The 24,653-nt window shown below is 41.8% G+C and overlaps 2 protein-coding genes across 2 annotated transcripts in view; both read left to right on the top strand.

Annotated features, from left to right (window-relative positions):
* LOC122799591 (sialomucin core protein 24-like) overlaps positions 1 to 24,653 on the top strand; it is a 1,278,225-nt gene that overhangs the window by 914,233 nt on the left and 339,339 nt on the right. The window lies entirely within an intron of this gene.
* Positions 1 to 24,653, top strand: part of LOC122796430 — a 228,204-nt gene that overhangs the window by 23,717 nt on the left and 179,834 nt on the right. Inside the window, exons 4-13 of the mRNA XM_044064895.1 lie at positions 19,820 to 19,944; positions 20,017 to 20,157; positions 20,894 to 20,977; positions 21,059 to 21,226; positions 21,309 to 21,405; positions 21,483 to 21,703; positions 21,778 to 21,931; positions 22,009 to 22,217; positions 22,294 to 22,411; positions 22,490 to 22,695. Coding sequence (XP_043920830.1) covers positions 19,820 to 19,944; positions 20,017 to 20,157; positions 20,894 to 20,977; positions 21,059 to 21,226; positions 21,309 to 21,405; positions 21,483 to 21,703; positions 21,778 to 21,931; positions 22,009 to 22,217; positions 22,294 to 22,411; positions 22,490 to 22,695 — 1,523 coding nt within the window. The remainder of the gene's footprint in view (positions 1 to 19,819; positions 19,945 to 20,016; positions 20,158 to 20,893; positions 20,978 to 21,058; positions 21,227 to 21,308; positions 21,406 to 21,482; positions 21,704 to 21,777; positions 21,932 to 22,008; positions 22,218 to 22,293; positions 22,412 to 22,489; positions 22,696 to 24,653) is intronic.

Consider the following 24,653-nt stretch of genomic DNA (forward strand, 5'->3'; position numbering starts at 1 on the left):
CAGTTTTATTTGCATGAGGCTACTGTTCCAGAGTTTAATGCAATGGGAGTAGATGGTCTCTTGCAGCATTATTTGACTTATTTCTAAGTAGTAAGAATTTATTAGAATGGAGGTCCCTTGCTGGCCAGTAGGGTAGTAAGTTTTGTAGTGCAAGGCATTTTTCTGGATGAGTTTGTGTACTGTAGTCAATTCTAAATGTTGGACAGCTATGTAGTTCAAGCCAGTTTTAATGTCTTTAACCCAAGACGATGGTGGCCCCTATAAAGGGGCACTGGTAGCAAATTTGGCTGTTTTATTGTAGCAGGCGACAAATTCCTTTTGAGTATTTGTTAGGATAGCAGTGTACGAGCTGGCAGTAAGAAGGTGATTGCTAGAGTTTTTCTTGCAATATCTGTAAGGAATACGTTGATCCTATAAAGGGGGCCTAGTTTCTGTTGTGTACATTTAATGGTGTGCAGTATATGGTGGTCACATTGGAGAGTCATCTGTTATAACACCCTAGTTTTACTGTTGGTTACAATGACTGTCTTACAGTAGTCAGCAAATACTGCTTTACTTTTTGAGGTGAAAAGCATCAACTTTCTTGGGGTAGAAAAGTTTGTTTCTTTGAGCCAGGATATCTACAGAGGTAAAAAAATGTTGGCCAGTGTCTTGGTTATTATTGAGGCTGCACATTTTACTGTTGAGTCATCTGCATACTGAACTAAACTAACATGATGAGTGGAGGCAATTAATTTTATATTAGAGGATCAGGATAGAGCCCTGAGAGAGATACCTGTAGTAACTGGTTGAAAGGATGAGTAGGTTTGTTGCCATTTAACTGCTTGCTGCCTTCAAGATGGGTAACTTAAAGAACCCCCAACAAGTACTGTAAGTCCTATTGAGTCAAATGAGCAGTTGCTGGTGAGACTAGCTGTCCTTGAATGTCCAAGTAGCCTGCCTGATGTCCTTTCCTATGTTTTGTCCAACCATCCTTGGTCTGGCATCTCTTCTGCTGGTAATCAACTGTGTTCCATACATATTGTAGCCCTCCAGACACCCTATGGGGGGGGGCAAATTGCTGCAGGATGATTGACTTCCTCAGCCAAATATTAAAATGAACTGTGTGTGATTACAAGTTCACTTTTGTGAGTAATCTTCAACCTCAGCCTGCTAAATATTCTTGTTGGTTTCTATTCTGTAATCTTTACTTCCCTTCCACCACTTTGCAGCTTGGGTAATTTCTCTCCCCCAAAAAACTTTACAGGAAGTAGCTTTAGAACAATGTGGAAATGGGCATGCCTCAATACTTGGAAGAAGAGATGGAAAGCTTTTGCACTCTGAACCGCATCTTATCTGCAGAACTGTAAGGGCAATGGGCACTGGTCAGTGTTTTGCATTAATTTACTTTGCAGTGGCTAGCTAGTCTCTTTTCACACACCTCTCGATCAGGCAGAGACTGTAGACTGCTTTGCTTTTTCATGCCTCATGAAATTTCATCTTAACTGTTGAGCCTTTACCCCATTGCTGACACTGGGCACATACATTGCACTAGTCTGTTCTTTCACCACTCCTGAAGTTGCTGGACAAATGTATATATGGAGCAGTAAATCTTGGTAAACATTCAATTGGTAATGCTTCTAAACATAAAGGCTAGGCATAGGGTTAAAATCCCAAAGTCTCAACATTCATGAAAACAAAATAGCATTCAGCAGAGGGACTTGAGTTTGTATGTAGGCACATTATTGTGTATGAAAATCTGAGTTCCAGGACTTGTAGGATCTGGAGCCTCATTCTGAGACATGGCTAGAGGCCCTCCTTGATGGTTGCTAATACTTGCCAGCCTTTCATGTGGCAAAGGCCACACAAGACAGCTGGAAGGTTGTTTTTATACCTAATCTGGTTATTTCAGGACCTAAAACTTACTGGTCAGCATGTAGTTGCTCATTAATGTGTAGTTTATATTTCCTACTCTTTGCTGACCTCTTCCATAATGTAACTGGAAGCTTTCATTTCTGTTCTGAAGTGTCTCTAGAATCAGTGCATGAAGAGTTCTCCACTTGAGCTTGTGTAGCTTTACTTCACTGATCTTGTATTCTTTGTTCATGGATGTGCTGTTTTTAGGTTGACTAAACATTGTCCCTTGGACACATTCCATCAAGAGGTTAGAGACTGGGACTGCTGATCTGTAGACTGCTGCCAAAGTTAAACTGAAATTTCCAAATACAAAGCAATTTCTCCACCTCTGTTGTGGAACTTGTTAAATGGCATGAGAAGTAAAACTGCATATGAACCCCCCTCCTGTCCCTCCATGAAGGTGCCAGTTCGCATTGCCACCTATCAGCAGATACCCTTCCAGCGTAAACTGGTATTTTATGCCACAGACTTTTAATCTTGTGCTTCTCCAGGCTAATTATGGAGCTGCCCACCCTTTATATTCTGTTTATAGATAATGGATCATACGTTGCTTAACCACAATAGGTGTCCTCGGCTCCTAGAAAAGTGATGTCCTTTGCACCAAGGTGGAGACTCCACATAATTGGCAATAGGAGCACAGCACCTGCTGATCAGAGTAAAAGGGGGGGGGGACTTGATACTTGGGGAGGGGAGTGGGATTCTATAATACAAGATCAATGCAGCACAGCTTTATAGCTGGCCACATATATAAAGGGCACATCTGTTGAGAAGGGCTTTGCACAGCAACAGAAATATGGTTGATACTTGGTATTCTAAAAACTAGTATGTGGGCGTGGGTCACATTCTACTGCTTTTGGAAGCTAGCAGATGTGGCCCAACATGATAAAAGTAGGTGTTCTAGGACTTTAGTCTAAGGTGACTTGGGCTATTAAGATTGAAATGTGCACTGTTCAGCATTACCCACATTGATGTGAAGCTTGGGAGACCTGAAACATAAACAATTTCAGGCTGCATAATTTTAGATGTTCCACTGAGCCCTTCTGGACCATGTAGAGAAGGTAAAGAGCAAAAAGCTTTTGTGGAGAAGCAACTGTCCAGGTTCTGTCTTGTCGTCCTGATTTGGTAAGGCCTTCATTTGCAACATTTGTAATGTATGATGAAGGCATACTGTTCCTAAGGTCTCTAAGGTGGACAGGTCTGCTCTGCAGTTGTCTACCTCCTATGCTTCCCAGATCATGTTCAGCACAGGATATTCAGAGCTTGTGCCTTTAGAGCCTCAAACTACATGATGCATAAAACAGATGCCTGTGCAACCTAGCCGGTAAGACCTCGAGTGCAGACATGACCAGTGAATAAACATTAAAGCATCTTTCACAAACACCCCCTTCAAATAGGTAATCACTTTTTGGACCTAGTTTGAAAGAGAAGCTGGAAAGGAGTTCACAGCTTCCAAAGGTCCTTCAGGGAAGCTGGAAAGGAGTTCACAGCTTCCAAAGGTCCTTCAGGCACCAGAAAGGTCTTTGGGTTCAAGTCCCATTGGCAGCCCCTTGACCAGTTTTGTGGTAGACATTACCCTTGGATCCTTCAAAACATGCTGCCCAAGAAGTAGAGGAGATCTCAGTTTATAGGTTCCATGGTCCCTTCCTGGAAGATGTCAGGACCTATAGGACATTAACTGCCTTCAGAGTGGAATAGTCAGGCAAACAGCAGTCTGCCTTCTCCAAATGGGTTAGGGAGATGGAACCCAGAGGCTATTGCATCTCCTTTTTTCATTTCCCAAAGCACCCTCTTCCTTTCAATATGCTCCACCCCATCAAATGAAGGTAGAAAAGCTCCAAACCTACTTGAGCCACTTTGCCTTTTTTTTTGGGTACCCCAGTGAAGAAATTGTTTTGGTTCCCAAGTCAAGGGCCCTTCAGCCAGTTCTGGATCTCTGCAGCCTAATAGTTGCACTGAATCCATCCTATGTCTGCAGAAGGAAGACTGAATGGATGTGCTTGCTTGGACCTCTCTGATGTACGTTTGTGCAAAAATTGCCAAGGAATCCAGGAGGCTCCTATCAATTCTGCACCCTACCATTCAGTCTTACCATAGTCCGAAATGACAGTGGTTGCCCCTTGCATGAACCCACATCAGTCTTTCCATATAATGACCGGCTTCTCATCCTTACTACTAATGAGCTTGTGCAAGCAAGAGATTACCTTCAACTTTTTCTGTCCCGGAGTCTCCATTATCCTAAAGAAAACACATTTGGAACAAACTGTTTATAGAATGCTATCTAGATTCCTCCAAAAATGAACCAAACCACAGAAACAATCCTCCCCATTCTGACCCTGGACAGCCTACTTATGCGGAAGATGAGCCTTGTGCTTGATGGCAGCAAAAAACTTCCTAGTACTATATGCTAGATTATGTGCAGATTCTTCAGTGACAACTGGAGAAAGTCAAATTTGTGTTCATTTCAAACTCCACTTGCAGCAGACATTTAGTGGTGGCTGGTCAGCTGTAACCTCAGTGGGTGTCTTCACAGTACACTACTTTCCTCTTTCAGTCATAATCACAGGTGCCTTTGCCATAGGGTGGAGGTGTATTGCGCAGGGCAGACAATTGAAGATTGTAGCCTTCCAGGAAGCAAATTTAAATTTACACTAATTTTACTGTAGGTGTGTGGGCTTCTAGCATTGCAGGCATGCCAGAATCTCCTGCAGTGTGTTCCATAAATGGATAATATCACTTTGGCTTGGTATATCAAGCAGTGGTGAGGGGGCATCAGGGTATATCCTCTTCATGCAAGGCGAGTTTAGTAATGGTAAATCATAGTGGTGCACATACCTAAAACATTTTAACTCTGCAGATGAGTTCAGAAGAACTTTGCCTCATAAGGGGTTCCTCAGTCCAAAAAATATCATAGGACTTGGCTGAAAACCTTGCTGAGTTCTGTTTGCAAACACCAAACATGTTAGCTTTTTTCCCATTTTACCCCAACTAGTCTAGTAACTTCTGGGTTTTTGTGACTTTACTCTTGTCAACTTTTATCCAGAAAGTAAATTTGTGCAAAGCTATGTTTATTCTTGTATCCCCATTCTGGCCTTGTTAGTGGTCTGTGGCCTCAAAGCATATTCCTCTGCTTGTAGATGAGCTTTATATTGCCCATTTGGCAAGCCTTACCTCAACATCATATCCCTACAGCCAGTGGTGTGGCTTCTCAAATTCTGTTACTGCCTAGAGACTCCAGTCTCCCTACCAAAGTCCCAGAAATCTTTTGTATGCAAGCTGTATAAAAGGAAATTACTGTTTTCATATTTTGGCTAACTGGAAAGGACTTAACCATTTAGTCCCCCACCCATTCAGTTGTCTATGCAGGATCTTTTTTAAAAGCTTTCCTAAAACATGCCTTCAGCTTGCTATTAAAAATGCCACACTACCGTGGTGTAAAGTGAATATTTTTGTTTAAGATCAACTTTGCTTTGAACCAGCCCGTTCAGGAGAGTTATAATCCTGCAAGATGCTTTCTGTTGGAAATATCTTCTAAAAGATGCATCTCAGAACTCCAGCTCATCTTGCAAGACCCTGTACTTTTTTCCCTTCTGTACAAAATATTCCTTTCTGCCAAGGGTAGCTATGGAATCTAATCTGAGCCAACTTCTCTCCATTTTTCAATTTCTACCCCAGCTTGGGAGTATCCTACTTTGTGGTACAAAAACAGGGAACAGATGGCACCACAGCACTTTAAACAGATATACAAAAATAAAATCTGAGCAACACTGGCAAACAATGGATTTCTTTGCCAGTATTTGGATTTATTTTTGTACGTTTGTTTATTTTAAAGGGCTGTGGTGCTGTCTGGTCCCAGTTAGTTTTTGTTTTGAATTCCTTGTGCCGTTTGTGGTTTTATACCTTGTGGTACATTGACACCCAGGATCTTATCTGAGATTCTGTCCTATCAAGTGCATGGAAAGGATGAATTAAGATGAGATTCTCTTTATTTTCCCTAGCATAACATTTCTGTTATCCTGTCAAGTTTTCCCCTAGCATAACATTTCTGTTATCCTGTCAAATTTTCCCCTAGTCTCCTGATAGAACTCACTAATGCCCTGAGGCCACACTAATGCCCCCTTCTCTTCCTGATTAGTGGGAGCTTCCCTTTTGGAAAATGAGGTAGCTAATCTCTGAGGTGAGGGGCCAGCAGTGGATTGAGAGGTAGGGAAGGGAGCATGAGATGCTGGAGAGATTTTCATGAAGTATATATAGCTGTTTTTATGGATTGCATCCCAAGGATTCATGCAAGGTTCGCAAATTATAAAACCTTCAGAGATTTCTGAAATTGTTAAATGTGCAGATCGGTTTGATGTTAGCTACTGATGGTCTTAAATGCATTTTAATAACTTTATTGTGAACAGCATTTTATAGGTTTGTGGCAGTAGGTGGTACAGAATACTACACTACATGGACACTAATTCTGACAGATTGTATTCCAGCATTAAAAATATTTTGAGTAAGTTGGCATTTCATATTTCTTAATCTAGCCTTTGTACAGAAATCAGTTCATTAGGAGGAAACGAGGCAACCTTTTGCAGTAATTGGTGCCTGCTGAAACATATGAGGAAGATAAATCTGGTTAGTCCCAGAGCTGCATTAGTGAGGAACTGGAGAGTTTTTGTATGTAGTAGATCACTGGTGCAGCTATGTGAATGTGTCAGTACTCCTGACACTAAAGTGAGAGCTTTAGTGAGTTCTCAAAAGGCAGGGCTGTTTAACAGTAGCCAATTTGCAGCTCCTGTAAGAAGCAGAGAAAGCTCTTACTGTGCTGCCCAAAGAAAAAAGGTGGTGATATTTAAACATCTTACTAGCATGAACAGAGGAACTTTAGTGTGGAAATTATGAACATCTGACCACCATCCAAAAGGGTTAATGGAAAGGCTGTTGTAACAGCTGTATTTGTAGTAATTAACACTATTCTTTAGTCATGTACTTTTATCATGACAGCTAATGTGCTTTGACTGCATCTTTCTAGCTTCCACATTCTGCCCCTCCATAAAGGAGGCAAAAATAACACCATCTCTAACTTCCACCCAATAGCAATTCTTTCCCCAATTTCAAAAATTCTTGAAAAATGTATACACCAGCAACTCATGCCCTACCTTCTCAATAACCATCTCCTCACTCCTACACAACATGGGTTTCGGCCTGGCCACAGTACCATAACTGCTCTTCTTTCCTTCCTAGAAATTGTCAACCAAGCCCGTGACTCTGGAAATATTGTCTCCACTGTTCTTCTTGACCTTTCTAAGGCCTTCGACACTATATCCCACACTCTCCTTCTCAACCACCTCTCTAACCTCAATCTCTCCCACAACTCTCTTTCTTGGTTCAGAAGTTATCCCAAGCTGTGAAATGGAATACTGGTACCTCAAACTTCCTATCAACCCCTACTGGAGTCCCTCAGGGTTCTATTCTCGGGCCTCTGCTATTTTAACATCTTTATTAATCTCCACCCTTCCATTCCTCTTGCTCAAATAGTACAATATGCAGACGACTCCACTGTTATCTGCTCTGCCCCTAGCCTTCCCGAGCTCCAAGCCAAAACCCAATTGGCCTTCACAACCATAGAAAACTGGATGCTTCAAAATCATCTTTCCCTCAATGCCAATAAATCCCACATTATCTTCTCTCCCTCAAAAGCTCTGACTTTTGATAAGTCATCCTTCATCATTTCCAGCCTCTCCCAGTCCTCAATAGAAGTTGTTAGTAGTGCTAAATTACTCTGAGTAACCATTGATGAACACCTGAAATTTAATAATCATATTCAACTAAACATAAAGAAAACTCATCAGAAGCTCGGTATGCTTTATAGAAATGCAAACTTTCTTACTCCATCTTCAAGACAAACTCTCGCCACTACCTTCATTCTCCCTTCTCTACTGTATGGTGCTCCTCTTCTATCCAATCTCTCCACTTCTATCTCCTCAAAACTTGAAAGTTGCTACTACAAAATTGCCAAATTCGCTACTGACTCCGCTCATTCTACACACCACTGCATCTGCCTCTATAGTCTTCAATGGCTAGAACTCCCTAATCAACTCCATTTCCTCCAACTTACTACTGCACACAAACTAATCTTTAAACCCACTGCTTGCCCAGCATTATCTAATATCTTAACCATATACACTCCTCCAAGGCCCCTAAGATCTAGCCACCAAAATCTTATTTCAGTATACAAACCCAAACGACCCCCTGGCCAGCTCCTACTTTCCTATACTACAGCAAAAAAATGGAACTCTCTTCCTCCCCTTCTAAGAGCCACTACAAACTATGAACACTTTAAATCTCTTCTTCATTCTCACCTCTTCCAAAATTGGAAATGTAATTGTATACTTCCTACCTAGATCTCAATATATCCTAGTTCCACCCCCCCATCCAGTTCCCCCTTTTTCTGACACTCGCCTTAGCTCCCCTCTCTTCATTATCTCCTCCTTCCTCCCTGATTAAACCCTTTATTTTCCTTCAACTGCTCTCATCCCACTGCCCCCTCTCTCTTCTTCATTATCTCCTCCTTCCTCCCTGATTAAACCCTTTTATTTTCCTTCAACTGCTCTCATCCCACTGCCCACTTGTATGCTTACTCTCACCTTCAAATCTTTTGCCTTTTTCTCAAGGTGTTCTCCTGGACTCAATCACAAAATGAACACTAGTTTATCTGTTCTTTTTCTATCCTCTTTTGGACACCGCCCCTTTAATTTCTTTGCTTCTTCTTCATTTCTCCCATGCTTCCCTGCTCTTGCATTCAAACTCTATCTACAATTTCCTTTTCCTTTCCTACTTTACTAACATTACAGTTGCATTAATATATCATTTCCTTATGTATAGTGCCCAATGCACCTCATTCGTATGCTATTAGAACAGAGTGTGTTTTTGTGTGTAATGTATTAGTTTAGAGCTTTTCTGCTGTGTTTTTGTGTAATGTATTATCATGGAGCTTTTCTCCCCGGGCCCCCACTGAAAACGGGCTTTCGGGCCCAGTGGACTTCCCCGGTTATCAAACTGGAAATAATAAAATAAATTACATTGAAGCATTAATAGTACACATGTCCACTATGACTCTGGATTTTTAGACTGCAACTTCACTCCAAGAATTAAGGCCACACTTTAACACGTACTGAATATTGAAGACTATTTTCTGCTCTTTCCTTTTGAGTAAATAGTTCAGTACTGGGCTGGCTAGATGCTAGCCACTGAAAACAGCTCAACTAAGGATTTTCAGAATGAGGGAACTCTTCACATCTTAAGATTCAGACCTTAACTGGAACAATATTCTATACCAGATCTCTTCAGATCTCCATACCTCTGTGGCCAAATGTCTGAGGATGCAGTAATAAAAATCTGAGCCCACATATTTATGCTTCAGGGCATACTTAAATATTGCTCTTATAAACTTGGAAAGTTGCTAGAAAAACTGATTTTGCATTAGCGTACAATGGCTTTACTGGCCTGAATATAACCATAAAGACTTAAAAATCAGATTATTATGTAGCTGAAACGCTTAGTTCCTTAAAAGGGATCCTTTGCATACATCCCATGTGGCTCCTTGAGGTATGGCAGTGAAAACTCTAGCTTGGCTGTTTTTTCCTTTTTTTACTAACTGATTCAACTTATTTAGCTTTTGGTTTGAAAGGCAGTCAAAACTATGTCAGTGAATGCAACACTGCCAGAGAGCCACAGATTTTAAGAAAATATAAAAAATGAGGCAAGTCCAAACATTGCCCTAGCTCTAAACAGCTGGGGTATGAGCTAGTATGATCTACACCCCCCCTGTTGCATCATTTCCCATTGCACACTGCATTCTCTTCCACCAACCTGCTCATTGGGCATCTTGCTGCCTGCCACACTGCCTGCTTTGACAAGACATGCCCCCCCACACCATTACACATTGGTTATTTAAAGGTGTGTACATGGCACTGCATGCTTTTGTCCCCCCCCCCTTTTAGTAGCCTGTAGGAGATGAGATGTATTGTGCTTGGAGGATCTTGTGTGCTATCATTGGCTGAGCAAGGCTAAGGTAGCTGAGCTCAGGTCAGCTAAGTTGTGTGTAATGCAGGTATGGTTTTTGGGGATAGGTTAGCTGCAAATGTCACTTTTCTAGTACTGCTCAGCTGGAGGCCTGTAGGTTGGTGAACCTGGGGGGGGGGGGGGGAGAAGTGTACATTAAGGGATGTAAACATGACTGCAGTGGTTATGTAGGCATAATCACTTGCGGGTTGGCTCTGTGCGAGTCCTAACTTTTTGGTGGAATTTAATGCCTTCTTGGACGAATATATTCTATTACTACTGCTAGCAGTTTTGAATGGGGGATGACTTTGTGTAATGTCTGAGGTGATTGCAAAAGCAAATTGTCACCTTATTTAGGCTTGGAAGTATGTCCTTTTTTGAATTAGCTGAAATTGCTGTAACATGTCTACACTGAATACTTCTTGGTTAACTAGTTATGTAGTATGGGGGCTGTATTTTTGAAGTTTGCAACGATATTTATAAATGCATTGAACAGAAAGTCCTGGAATTAGATCCTCTGGGATACCGATTTCAATTGGTAGGAAAGCATAGTATATATTTTCTAAGCACCTTGGCTTCTGTTTAGTGTATATCATAAACCATGAGGTGATGATTATAGAAATGCCAAGTTGTCAGTTGAGTTTAGGATAGACTGTAGAATGCTTACAGTAATTTTCCTTCATTCCTGTTGTATATAACTGAGGAATGACAGTAAAAGCTAAGTTGTTCAATCTTGCCATTCATTCTTTACTGATTGGCTCGGAGCCGATCCATCTGCTCCAATAAAGCAGTTTGCAAAGCTCAAGGTTTACCAGTAGCTCGAGACCAAGCCCCTTATCCCCATGATGCACTGCTGGAATTACCTCTGATCTAGTTTGCCGCAGCATGGATCTGAGGTTCCAGTTTGCTAGAGCCAGTATTTCATTAAAAAAAGTTTTTCGCAAGTTATTTACAAAGTTTTTGCTATTCCAGAGAATAGAGTAGTTTGTGTAGCTTCTTAAAAGTTCCCCTTCTCCCTCGTGTGCTATTAACATAGTTTAGTATAGTTGGTTGGCCTCTTGTTTTGGCCTAGTTGATTATCTGCTTTACTTGGATATATACATTTAGCTAGTGTTAGCCCTTCTTTCTTTTGGGCCATTGTAGAGTGGTGTGTGTTTATTACATATTTGTTAATTTGGCTGTTCTCTAGGCTGTGTGCTTTGAGCCTAGGTGTGGTTCTTGATATATGTTGAGTGTTCTTTTATTAGGCTTTTTGTGGCTTTATTTTTGGTGTTAAGCCCAAGGAATTTGTTTGGATATGTCTGAGGACAAGCACCCAAAGGCTGGAGTCGAGAAATATCCAGACTGCAGGCAAAAGATGTCTGTAACTGATGGCCACGTTCAGTGAATCTACTGCTTAGGTGCTGTACATTTGCAGGAGTCCTGCAGTATTTGCCACTCTCCTCTAGGGTCTTTTTGGAGAGGAAAAAAAAGTTGATTGACAGTCTTGCTGAAGCATCTGTTACAAGAAGCACTGAGTGACCAAGATGGGGCCAGCAAGTCCTCAGTCTTCAGCGGACTCCAAGGAATCTAAACTGTCTAAAGTCCAGGAAAGTGGAAGATCCTGGGACATCTGCTCCACACATCTCTGAGCAGACTGTCTTCGTTTCTGAGCCAGCCCACAGCTCTGGAGCCAGTATCTGAGAGGCCTGCATCTCTACATCAGTTGGCACAGTCTGTGCACTCTAGTCAGGCTTTCAGATTTGGATATGGACCTATTGGTGCAGAAACTCTTACGGGCACCAGGCCTTGCTAAATTGTTGGCTCCGACCCTAGCATCAGAACCAAAGACCACTACCCTGGATTTGACTGCTCCTCTGAGCCATTCCAGACAGGGGGCCGACCTGTTTATTGCGGAGCCTTTGGAGCAGAAACCTGTTCAGTGTCCTCTGTTCCATCTACTCTGACGTCCTCTGCACCGACTGGGAACTCTAGGAGCTGATTCTCTCCTGTCTGGTTCGGAGAGGATAGTCACACTGACTTGTCAGTGCTGACTTCCTCTCGGGGCTTTGGCTCTGATGTGCTCTGCTGCTACCTCCGGCTTGGAGCCCATGGCCTTTGGGAGGGGCTAGTGGTTTTCTTGGGTCAGTTGACTCCTTTTCATTGGAGCCATGATCTCTTCGAAGCCATGAAGAGAACCTTTTCCCCCAAAGACATCCTCTACACCAGGTCTGGCTTCTTCCCCCAAAGCACTTGTCTGCTTCTATTGTCCAGGCTAGGCGTAGAGACCCAGAGCCTCAGGTAGCCCCACAGGGTGTCCTCTGCTCTTGAGACCACCCCAGAGCCTCCCACTGAGGAGGACCCCGGGAAGAGATTGTGCAAGAGGAGATGCTTGGACTCCCCACAGGAGTCTGACATCTGACACTAACTTGAATGAGTCAGAAGGGTCCCCACAATCTCCCTCTGAGGATATCTCCTTTACAGAGATACTAGAGGTCCTTAGAGGGGTGATTGGCAGTCCAAAAGCCCTACTGAGGATGAGTCTGTTCTCCTGAAGGCTTTCAGGGTCAACCTTCCACCTCTTGGGTGTCTGCCCTTCGATGAGCTTATGCAGCTGGTCTCTTGAAGGGTGTGGGAGTTACTGGAGTCCATGGAGCCTGTCCCTTAGAGGCCTAACAAGTTTTTTCTGCTCCATAGATAAATTTTTTGTCCAAAGGAGTCCCTGTTGATGCCATGGTGGTGGCAGCCACCAAAAAGGAAATGTCTGAGACTTCCACATCTATCCATTCTTCTAACAGATCCAGGATCATGGATAAATATGAGAAACACATGTTTAGTTCAGTGACTTTTACACGCCGATCCCTGAACTATTTGACCCATTTCACTAGGTTGCAAAGAGGTCTTAAGGAGTTGGGAGATCTTCAGGGTACTGTAGCTACAGGGCCTTCCGATAACATTGCCGCCTAGCCTGCTACCTTAAATTCCATTGTGAACTCATCCATGCGTCTCACATATGCAGCTGATGGGGGATGAGTAGAGCAGCAGGTATAAGAATTGCACTCAGATGATCCTGGAAGTGCTTGCAGAGCCCTTTAAGTAGTCATTCGTGAACACCCCTTTTGATGGCTCATCTCTCTGGGCCTAAAGTGAAGGAAACTTTGACCAGGTGTGAACTGGAGGGAAGGATAGTCTGCCATCTTTAGTCAATCTTTAGTCCATTTTTCCACCCCTATTCTGCCTTACCCCAAAGGGGAGGAAAGATGTGGTTCCAAAAAGCCCAAGGAGCCTTTCAAGACAAGTGGTGAACCCCCGTCTAGGGGCAGAGGAGTGGGTAATGAAGACTATGCCCTCACAGCAGAGGGGGTTCGTAACACCAGGGTTGACAGATCATCAGCACTCTTGAAGGCCTGACTGTCTTGCTCTGGAGGCAGTTGTGGGTCGAGTATCATTGTACCCAGACGCCTGGCAAGATATAACAAAGCTGGGTACAGAGCATTTCCAGAGGGTATTTCATTCTCCACTCCACCCCACTTGCAAGGAGAATCCTGGACGTTCCACCCAGTTACAGGGAACAAGCAACTATAGAGGTCCACAAGTCGCTAGAAAAGTCATCCAGCCAGTCCCAGCAGACCAAACGAGATCAGAAACTTAAGATTTTCTTTGGTTCCAAAGAAAATGGGACTGGAGACCCATTTTAGACCTCGGCAGGCTCAATTTGTGAAGAAAAATTCTGGATGGTCATGCTACAGTCTATACTCCCCTTTTTAGGGAAAGACAATTGGATGCGCTTGATCTCAAGGATGCGTACTACCACATAAAAATGGCCAGGCCATCCAGAGATCACCTGTTTCTGGCTGGGAGCCAATCATCAATTTCAAGCCCTGTCCTTTGATCTCACTACAGCCCCCAACGTGTTCACCAAATGCATGGCAGTGGTCACAGCTCACCTGAGGTGTCTAGGATTCCAGGTGTTTCTGTACCTAGATGATTGGCTCCTTGCCTCCACTACCCGGCATCAACTGATTCAGGCAAGGGAATACACTGACACTCTGCAATCACTTGGGGCATTAGTCCACTCAGAAAAGTCTGCCTTGTCGCCACAGCAGCATATTGTTTTTATAGGGGGCAGAGTTAGACACTTCAACCACCACTCTACGATTACCAATCGAGAGAGTCTTCTTCAGCATGTCAGCTCATTGGTATTGAAAGACAGCACCAGCCGCAGAAGTTCTAAAAATATTGGGTTTGGCTGCAGTGATTTTGGCCATACTGTTAGCAAGGGTGCATATGTGGATTCTTCAGTGGCTGCTGTTCACTCAATGGTCTTGTCAGGAACTTCCAATGAATCAGTTTTAATTATGAACTCTTGCAAGATATCTCCAGTGGTGGTTGACGTCTCCATGTAACCATAAGATGCCCCTTTGTACTACCCCCTCCAATAACCACTGTGACCACGGATGCTTCCCTGATGGGGTGGGGGGTATTTTCAGGGAAGACTGCCCAAAGCACATGGATGGATCAAGAGTCACATCTGCATCAATATTCTGGAGATGAGAGCAGTACTTCTGGTGTTGCAGTACTTCCAGGACTCTTCCTCTAGGAACAATTGCAATTCAGACCGACAACGTCAGTAGTCTGGTACTTTAACAAGCTTGGCAGAACCAAGTCTTAGCCCCTTTGCCAAGAAGCCCTCAGAGTTTGGCAGTCAGCTGTCTCCTCCCAGTGCTTTGTTGGCAACGCACATCCCGGGGAGATCCAATGTGATAGCAGACAAACTGAGCAGGGCAATCTTGTTGCTCAGATTGCGGACAGGATTTTCTGCAAATGGGGCCAGCCTTGCTGCAATCTTTTTGCCAGTCACAGCAACACGAAATGCAGAAGCTACTTTGCCCTGATTCCCCCTCCGAGAGACACCTGAGAGATGCACTCATACACGATTGGCCACTGGGGTCTCCTTTATGCATTTCCTCCTGTCCTGTTGCTACCCAGATTTCTACAGAAATAAAAATATCTGGAAAGGACCATCATTCTTATAGCCCCTCATTGGCCTCAGCGGACTTGGTTCCCATTTCTTCATCTCTTGGAGGATCCATGGATTTTGGACCCAGTTCCGGACCTTCTGACACATCTGTCGGGGACCTCCATCCTTCCTTGCAGTCACTGAAGCTAACAGCTTGGCTGCTCCAGTTCCCCTTGGCCAGGCTTCATAACTTTTCTAATGAAACAGAACAGATCCTTTGCCTTCCCATAAACCGTCCACCAGATTATATCTTAGTAAGTGGAAGAGGTTTTCTATATGGGCTTCTAAGCAAAACATTGATCCTTATCAAGCCCTCTTGACATCCATATTAGAATTCTTGACTATGATCTTATAATAAAGGAGCGGCAGCTGCAACAGTTCGGGTCCCGTTGGCTGCTATATCTTTCATCTTGGAGCGGACGGGCTAAACATAATGTCCCACAAGTTGTCAAAAGACCTTTCGCAAAGGAGCCTTCACAAGAGGCCTCCAGTGAAAACTCCTTATTCTCCTTGGAATCTAAACTTTATGCTGCCTCATATAATCCCCCCCCCCCCCCGTTTGAACCAGCATCCCTGTTGTGATCTCAATGTTTTATTGTGGAAAACTATTTCTGGTAGCCATTACTTCTGCCCACAGATTCAGAACTTCAAGCCTTATCTATCAGCTCTCATTTGATTTTCCATGCTGATAGTTTCTCTTAGGACAAACTCCTCCTTTTTGCCCCAAAGTTTGTTCAGAATCAAATATCAACCAAGTTATTGAGTTGCCAGTCCAGTTCCCTAACCACTCCAGTAAATTTATGCTACACAAACTTGACATTCACAGCTCAGATTTTATTTGGACAGAACAAAAGATATTAGGAAATCAGACCAGCTCTTGTCATTCTCTGAAGCCAGAAAAGGTAGACCAGTGGCTAAAACACTTTCTAAATGGCTATCCGATTGTATCACCTTTGTTTATTCAGCTGCTAATATGCTTTTACTACACAAGATTAAAGCTCACTCAACCAGAGCAGTTTCTACATCTTCTGCATTCAAAGCCAAATTGCCTCAACATTTGTGCTGCAGCCACTTGGTCTAAACCTCACCTTTTATCACTCATTACAAAGTTGATAAGGCCTCCAGGGACAGGGCTTCTTTTGGGTCTGCGGTCCTGAAGAATGTACTCCTGTGAGCCACCTGAGATTGAGGGTGCTAGGGATGCTACCCATCGGTAACGAATGAATGGTGAGATTGAAAAACTTCACATTAAGGTATGTATTCACCATAATGTTCCATGCGAGTTCCATCTCGCCTTCATTCTTGCATCCCTCCCTCCTTCCCCCCCACCTGGCTAATATAGTTGACCTAGAGGTTGGTCTCATCCTGGTTGCTCAATTCTTCCTCTCCGTGGGAGGGTAGTTTACTTGTATGGCTATAGTACACGTAAGCGAGATGAGGTAATTCCAGCAGTGAATCATGGGATAAGGGGCTTTGTCTTGAGCTACTGGTAAACCTCTAGCTTTGCGAATGGCCATATCTGAGCCTATGGATCGGCTCTGAACCCATCAGTAAATGAAGGTGAGATGGGAACAGCTCTCATGGAACGTTATGCTGAGTACATAACTTATTTGCTATGGCCTGGATGGAAGCAATACTGAGTTGTGGAAAGCAGTTTTTTTGATCTATCCAGTAATTGAGTAGATGCAGTTTTCATGGACTTGTAGAGCAGAAGTATGCCTTTTGGTTTATTTTCAGCATATTTGCCTCCCTTATGTAAGGTTTTTGATGAGATGCAGGATTTTAGAATCCATCTCAATATGGATACACGTAGGGCAGCACAACAATTTTATTCCCTTCAGAAAGGTGTCTATTACCAAATTTTCTTTAGTTTGTAAAGTATCTTTATAGCAGAGTTGGACTGGTTTGAGTGAGTGCTTAGCAGTGGAGGTGATGACAGCTGACAAATGGAGAGGCTGTGGTATGTGGAGAGGTTTTTGGTAGTTGAAGTAGCTGCATGAAGTATATTAAATTTACAGATGTCTATCTTGTATGTTGGATGGATTTTTATAGTTTATCCTGTTTTGAAGGATAATTTTTCAAAAATACTTAGGATAGTATAAGTTGGAGGAGGGGGTGATGAGTGGTAAGGAAAGGTGGAGGGAGATTTGCTTATGAGTTGTGTAAAGATGGTCAGGAAGGAGGATGAATAAGAAGGGATACAGTGAGCTATGGGAAGCAGAAATGATTTAATGATGCAAGTGACTTGGCAGAAGCCACAAGTGTGGCTTGGGGAAGTACAGTGATTGGATGTGAAAGTAATGGATGTACTCGCATAGTATAAACCTAAAGGAATAACATGGGGGAACAGTAAAAAGGATTTGGTACAGGATGCAGAGACTAAGGAGCTAGTGGTATGAGGCAACTTTTGTGTATTCTAATAGTTAAGTGAATGGGCAGTGGGAAGAGTTAAGGGTTGGGAGGAATGGCAAAGGAGTGCCACACCCACATTCTAGTAGAGAGCAGGCAATTGGGTTAAGTTAATATACTGCTAGGCTGCTGTTCAAATTGTCCTATGAATTCACAGTAGGCTGCTGCTCCACAGGTGCAGCTGCTGCACAGTGGGTAGTACCTAGTGATCATCTGGGAAGGTTAGTGTATTAAAATGAGTACACAATTTGATCATGGATTGTACCCTGTGGAAGGATGACAGATTGGAAGAAGGGACTTGGTAATTGAGTGGGGACCTCTTGTAATGACATTGGACAAAAGGTGGTTCAGGTTTTAGGCTGCAGTCTAAAGATTTGCACCCTGCTTATGACTACATTAAAGGAATAGTATATTTTCATTCTGTTGTACTGCAGTGTGATACTGACATTATACATGTGTATTTATGCAGTCTCATTTGCGTGTTTGATTCAGCATTGACTTTAGTTGATTTTAGTGACGTAATATTCTCAAAGTATGCAATATGTTGGACATCAAATACCATTTATACTACTGTTTTGAAACTATCCTTTGGCTGTCGCTACTCTGATTGCAGTAAATGACCCAGAATTCAGAGTATTTGAGATGTACATGGTCTCATTAGGAAAAGCAACTACAGATTCAGATGCTCTTTTGTGTGGAAATGACTACCTGAAGCATAAGTGTTCTATAATCAGAAGTGGGTTACAAACTTCAAAAATCTATATACACAGGAAGCAGAACCCTTCAACATAAGTTAAGGAGTTGCAGTAAATTTAGGTTTGTAGACTAAAGGTTTGTAGACTATAAGCTTGACAGTTGAACCACTGAGTGGTTACTGCAGTGGATTCTGTGTAATGAAGTTACAGAATCCTTTGTAATTGGTATTCCTACTGTGATCAGATTCTTGCTGCCAATTTATGCATACTTTGCATTGTAAAACATTTTTTGAGGGAGATGGGGGCAAAACTGGCTTGTGGCTTCAGCTTGTTTGCTATGTAGTAAATTGTGGAAGGCAAGACTTCACACTCTGCCCACCATGTGGCTTCAAATGTCCACCTCATGGGTGGAGATCCATTGTAAGCTTTCAATTGCATGTTGCTTCAATGCATCCCTGTGCTTTGCATTTGTCAGACCGGTAACTTCTGAGGAAAAGGGCAAGTGAACTCTTGGAAATTGAGATTATGGAAACTGTGCCAGTATGGTATACAACGTTAATGCCAAACCAGGTTGAACCATAGTGACTTGACACTAGTGTGGCTATTTTGAGTTCTTATTTTACAAGATTTGGGAAACTGGCAAATTGTGGTTGTAGCTTTAAGATGAGCAGGGTCATAGGGTAAAAGGAACATTTTATTGACAGAGGTAATTTAATATCTTAAAAGAAGCTGGAGTATTTGAAATAGAAACATTGCCCTATGTATTACCAGATAATGTCCGACTGGGCCAGGAGCCTCTTCAGTGGAGACCTGGGGAGAAAAAGCTCCAGAAGTCTTTGTAAGACAATATAGATAACAGTAAGAGTTAGATACGTTACAAAATCAGTGAAATATAGAAAGTTACAGCAAGACACAGTACAAATGAGTTACATGAAGAAGTGGTTTCATAGACTTTCTCTTTATTCCTACTTTGAGAATTTAGCTGTTCTGTAGAAGTGGTTGTATAGTTTTTTTGATTCCTTGGTCTTACATGGAGATGCAAAAGGGCAAAGACTGTTGGGTGACGGACCTAGCTGTAAGATGAGCAAAGCTGCTAACAATACTTTCAGATTGTTTTTCGATTAGTCAAAATTACCTTTGAGTTGACATTCATCAACCGCCTTCAAATGCAATTTTCTTTTGCAGAAGGGGCAAGCCCCCTGCACCCACATTTTGGGGGCACACCCCTACAACCCCAGATTTGTCTAAGTGAGTTAAAAGTGGATAAACAAATTCCACTGTCATCTAATGCAATTTTAGCAAACAGCATGCTTAGCATTTGCAGGAATTATCATATGACATGCTCCCATACTTTTATGGCTTGAATGTGCAGATAGTAAAAATACTTCCTACATTATAACCATGCCAGAAATGGTGTACAAGTTATCAATGAATAACTGAATTGTTGCAAATATGTTAAGCAGGTAAGGTTAATGGAAATTTGACTTTTTTCAGTACTCTTAATATATTTTCATTACTAAAGTGATTTGGCCTTAACTAGGAAATCTTTCAGGACTCTGACATTCTCATTTCTTTAGCTATCAGCAGTAGTAATTGTGGGATTTAGGATATAAATTTTAAAAATAAGTGGCTATAGTTGGCTGACAAGGAGTGGGGTATTTTCAGATAAAGCGTCACTACATTGTGCTTTGTAAGGGCCAGTGCCTTTATGGAAGTTCTTAAACCTGATGAATATTTATTCTAAAAATATTTTTTCTGTTTTTTTTTTTTCAAGATCAGTTGGGGAAAACTGTTAACGTAACTCCTTCAATCGCGTCACAATGTGGCTATACAACCAGTTATGATTTCTGGGGAAACTTTGAATTTCGTGCCTCTGTCTTCAGCTGCTCTTCTGTTACAGTGAGTTACAAATTGTCATTTTTTTAGCATACTGTATTTTCATAGTTATGAACACATTTCTCTTGTTTGTAGGATGATGGGAATGCTAGCTTTGCTGTACAGCTACAGTTGTCTGGGGGAAATATTGATGCATCTACTTACCTTGTGGAAAAGACTTGCACCCTCCCAAAATGGGCTCCAAGAGAGATGCTTTGTGAAGCAAACTACATGGAGGTATGCTCACCTGCAATTGTCTTGTCTGTACCTGTAGCTTATGTAATGCATTTCCATTTAACAGCGCCTATAAATCTAACACAGATTCCTAACCCAGTGACTTGCAAAGTAGTGATGAAATGGTTAGGGTGGGGAAAACTATTTCTAACTGGAATGAATGACCAATTTATAGACTGCATGAAAGGGCATAGTAGTGAATGCAAAAGGAGTCTAGTACTCCGTGAAGATTAAAAACCTGTTGTATAGCATTTTATTTGGTGCTACATACTTGTGGGCATTGTGAAACCTAACAGTAGAATACAATGTCCTGTTCCCATGCAGAAAGCATGACACTGAATATGAAGTCATGAAGATGAGCTTCCATATTTACCTTTAGTGTCAAAAATTAGCTTTCACAATACTTGATGAAACACTAAATAGTGATGGGAGAGAGCTTTTATAGGTGCTTAATGTTAGTGCTAGTGTTAAATTATACCCATTTTGAAAGCTAAACTTTCTATAAATCTCCATTTTCCATAATTGCTTTAACAAATCTGTTAATCTGCTGGTAGGAGTTCCAGAGTACTGAAAATTTAGATGTTCAGAACTCTCTACAATAAGGATTTTTGTTTCAGTTTTTACTGAGCAGGAGTGCTATTAAACAACTTGCCTTGACAAAACCTTTGGATTCTAAGGATGTATGTAGGCTGTTAGCTTTCCTGTCGCTGGGAGTAAATCTGTTAAATGTGTTTTTTAGGTATCAGTGAGGCACAGTCTTCCCCCAATTCTAAATCGACCACTCCAAGATTCTCCTGAAGACTGGGAAACCATCATAACAGATGTCTGTATTAATTTTATTAGTAATTTTGTCATGCATATTTGAAAACTATTGGTAGAATGATTTTTTTCTTAATTTTTCTAGGTAGCTGCAGCAGAATTTTCTCTCTGGCAAATTGTGTTCATACGTTCAGATAAAACGAAACGAATGCTGGTGACTGATGCAATCAGTTCTGGTTATGGGATGAACAATACAAAATCCAGACTTGTACTGAGGTCTTCATATGGTGCCAATGAAACGGAAATTGTGATGGTAAGCATAAAGGTAATTTTTTGTGTTTGGGGGTAGGGTGCTGACTTGGTTGTAAGCCTCATACTCTGAATTTGTATTTCAGATTGATGGGCTACCAGTTTCTGCTGTCAGGTCTAGTACATTCTTCAAGCAGCCCTGGATGGTGACTTTGATAGATACTGCAGTAGTCTGTCCAGTTGGTAAGAAATATTTCTGCTTATTTATGCTGTTAACTATTTCAGAAGTGCTTTCCAAGTAAGGAATAATATCATTTCAGATGGCTTGACCTTCACACATGAGAAAATCACATGGGAGAGTCCAAGAATACTATCCAGAGCAGTTTCTTCTGCAGTGTTCAGTGATTCAAAGATTTTAATGGGAGTTGAGCTGCAAATACTGAGCAGTGAAACGATTGCCCGGAGGAATTATTCGTTCACTGTGAATGAGACTACAGTGGTGGTTGTAATACCTTTTGGTGCTGAAGGGGGAACTTATAAGGTAGGTCAGACATTTTAACACTGTCTGAAATGTAAAAGAAATGGCTATTAGAATAATGATTATTTTCTTTTTAGAGCCATGTGTTCAATGGACAATATGTGGTAACCTACAGCATTGAGCTGTTTTTGGAGCATGTATGGAAAGACAATCTATGGGAAGAAACCAGGCATGTCATAGTGAATCCTGTAACCACACCACTTATGCTGAGATCAGCTGCAATAATAAACAGTATGTTCAAGAGAATTATATTGCTCTCTATTGATCCTGTAAACCTTCAAAATACTAATTATGTTTTTCATCTCCAGACACTATTCCAGACACAAAAATATTCAATGTGACAGTGGGACCGTTCCTAGGAGATGTACAGCTAATTAACATTACAGTTGGGACACAGATTCTTACTATAGATGATGCCAGACTGAATGGATATAGTATCGACTTTGAGAAGTATCCTAATGGAAGCATTGCATTTGTCCTGAAAGTTCCATTTGACAAAGATGGCATAGATGTGGAGGTACATGTTCTCCCAACCTCACCCCCTTTGTTATGAAGCTTTGGAGTAGGGCATTAAACTTTATTTTTCTTTACAGTATGAAACTGAAGACATCCGGCTTTACACTTTGAATATCACACTTGGGTTGTCTGTGTTGCCATGGAATGAAACTTTTGCAGAAGTTGTTGTTGTAGTGGCTGCTGTCCGTGATGCAGGTATGAAAATCTAAAAGTAAGCCATTTTGAACGTTGCATTTCCTAACTACTTCTGACACAATAAATTTATTTTTACAGTGCTGCCAACTGCAACTGGATATTGTGACAATTACTATCTTTATCTGAGTGTAACTCGTGGAAATGTGGACCAAAACTGGTTGGTATTTATTGGCAATATGCAGGTGACACCAGACACCATGACGGATTCTGAGTATTTTTGGAATGATAATGGTACTCATTTCACAGTTGGTGTGTCTCGTTACTCTTCCTATGTAAACCATGAGGTAAGCATGCACACTTTTCACTTAGTCATGCAAAAATCAGTTGCTTATCGTACCAGATTAATTCAATAGCACCTGGTACATTTCCCTGGTAAAACATTGTTCCAGTATTGGTATTTTGAAGTGTAGTTTTTCAAATAACTGTTTAGTAATCTGACAGTGTAATTACTGATTTGCTTCAGAGCAGTTTAATGTTCTTTTCATGGAAGGCGGGTTTCAAAATGGAAAATAAAATGCTAGAAAATTTTCATTGTGATATTTATGAGCTGCAGTTCTTCAGCCATATCTGGCTTCCTGAGATGAGTCAGAAATTCAGGTCATGGAATTTGTACTGTTTGGATACATGAGCAGTGTAGAGGATAAATGTTGAGGATAAATGTTAAGAGCAGGAGGTTGAGGTGAAGCCTGAACCAGTCAAAGCTCAACACTGCATATAAGCAGGTAATTCTTGTAGGCAGAGATGAGGATAACCAAGGTAAATGGCTTTAGTACAAAGTTCCGAGAACTGAAAATATAAAGCCAGAGGAAAACTGATCTTTGTCATTGTGACTTGACTGTAGAGGCAAATCCTCGCGAGGAGGAAGGAATGCTACTGTACTGGAACCTGCTTTTCCTTAACCAGCAGAGTTGGCCACTTGGTGTTGGGAGTAACATTCCCCTTTTATGATGAGCCTGCTCCGATAATCCATTACACATCTGGTGCTTCATTGGGAATGCTGCAGCAGCCAGAGCTGGGAAAGTATCCTTCATGGAAACTAAAAGCCTCCCCTTTCTGGCTAACGTCTGGTATTCAGATGGCTCATCTCCTCCAGAGGATGTAGCTAGAATACCTTTTCTCCAAAACTAATAGCCACTTGTTCCAAAGGAAATGCAAAAACCCTACAAAACACTTGAATGCAGGAAAGTTAATATTCCTCAATCTGTATTCAGAAGTTTTTTGTGGAGATGTATATTCTCTTGAGATCACAATTGAATGTATAAATGCTCAAACGTTGCTTAGAAACATTGCAATTAACGTATAAAACTGCACCATTTCTAAATGTAATCTTTGTCACCAACAATACAGAGGGAGGGGTTTGATCATGTTTGCAATGAAAGGTGTGTACATATGCATATAATAGCTTGTGATAATATGGGGAATGGATGTCTGGCAAATGTCAGTATATCTATTCAGTGCCACTCTTGCTGCTGTCCTGCCATTGACAAGTTGACTGCATCCCCTTTATTCTAGCTTTGATCTCATTAAAACTTCTCAATCACTCCTCCTAGATACTTGAATCTGTTAATCTGCTCCACTATTTTAACTGTCACTAACCCGTTTGCATAACATTCCCCTATCATTTGACGTTCTTGTTCAGTGTCTGCCTGTAATGCCACATTACCTGCTGACCTGCCCCCTCTGACCTGTGCTAGTGCTGTTAATCACAGTAGGCTCTAGCTGAGCCCTTGTGCACACCTACTCCCACTGGGAATCCCCCTTAGCCTCAGCATTGTTCATGCTTGTATCACTGGGTTCTTGTAAATAAGCTTCACTAATGATACCAATATTTCCATGGCATCAAACCATCACAGATCTGCCCAAGTCTTTCCTTGGAACCTTGTCAGAAGTCTAGGAATGCCTAGTTGGACTCTTTCCTCAACTCTAGCATCTCCACTATCTGTCTTGCTGCAAACATCAGATTGGTTGTGCTACATTCTGATCTGAATCTGGACTGCATCTTTCTACTAATCCGCATTTGTCGTGTGACTGGAGTTGCCTATATTGCCCACACTTGTGAATGTCCTCTCTGCACTAGAATGCTTATTCTCCAGTCATCTAGGATATGGCAGCCTCCATAGTGATATGAATACCCTCTATCCATTTCTCCTAGTTAACACATCTTTTATCATATGTGCTGTGACTTCATCTGAGCTTGTGGCTTTCCCAGGCATTTCTTTTACTGCCCTTTTAAGGTGGGTTT

Source organism: Protopterus annectens, chromosome 1.part0, assembly GCF_019279795.1.
Source record: "Protopterus annectens isolate FY-2018-M chromosome 1.part0, PAN1.0, whole genome shotgun sequence".
Classification (NCBI taxonomy): domain Eukaryota; kingdom Metazoa; phylum Chordata; order Ceratodontiformes; family Protopteridae; genus Protopterus; species Protopterus annectens.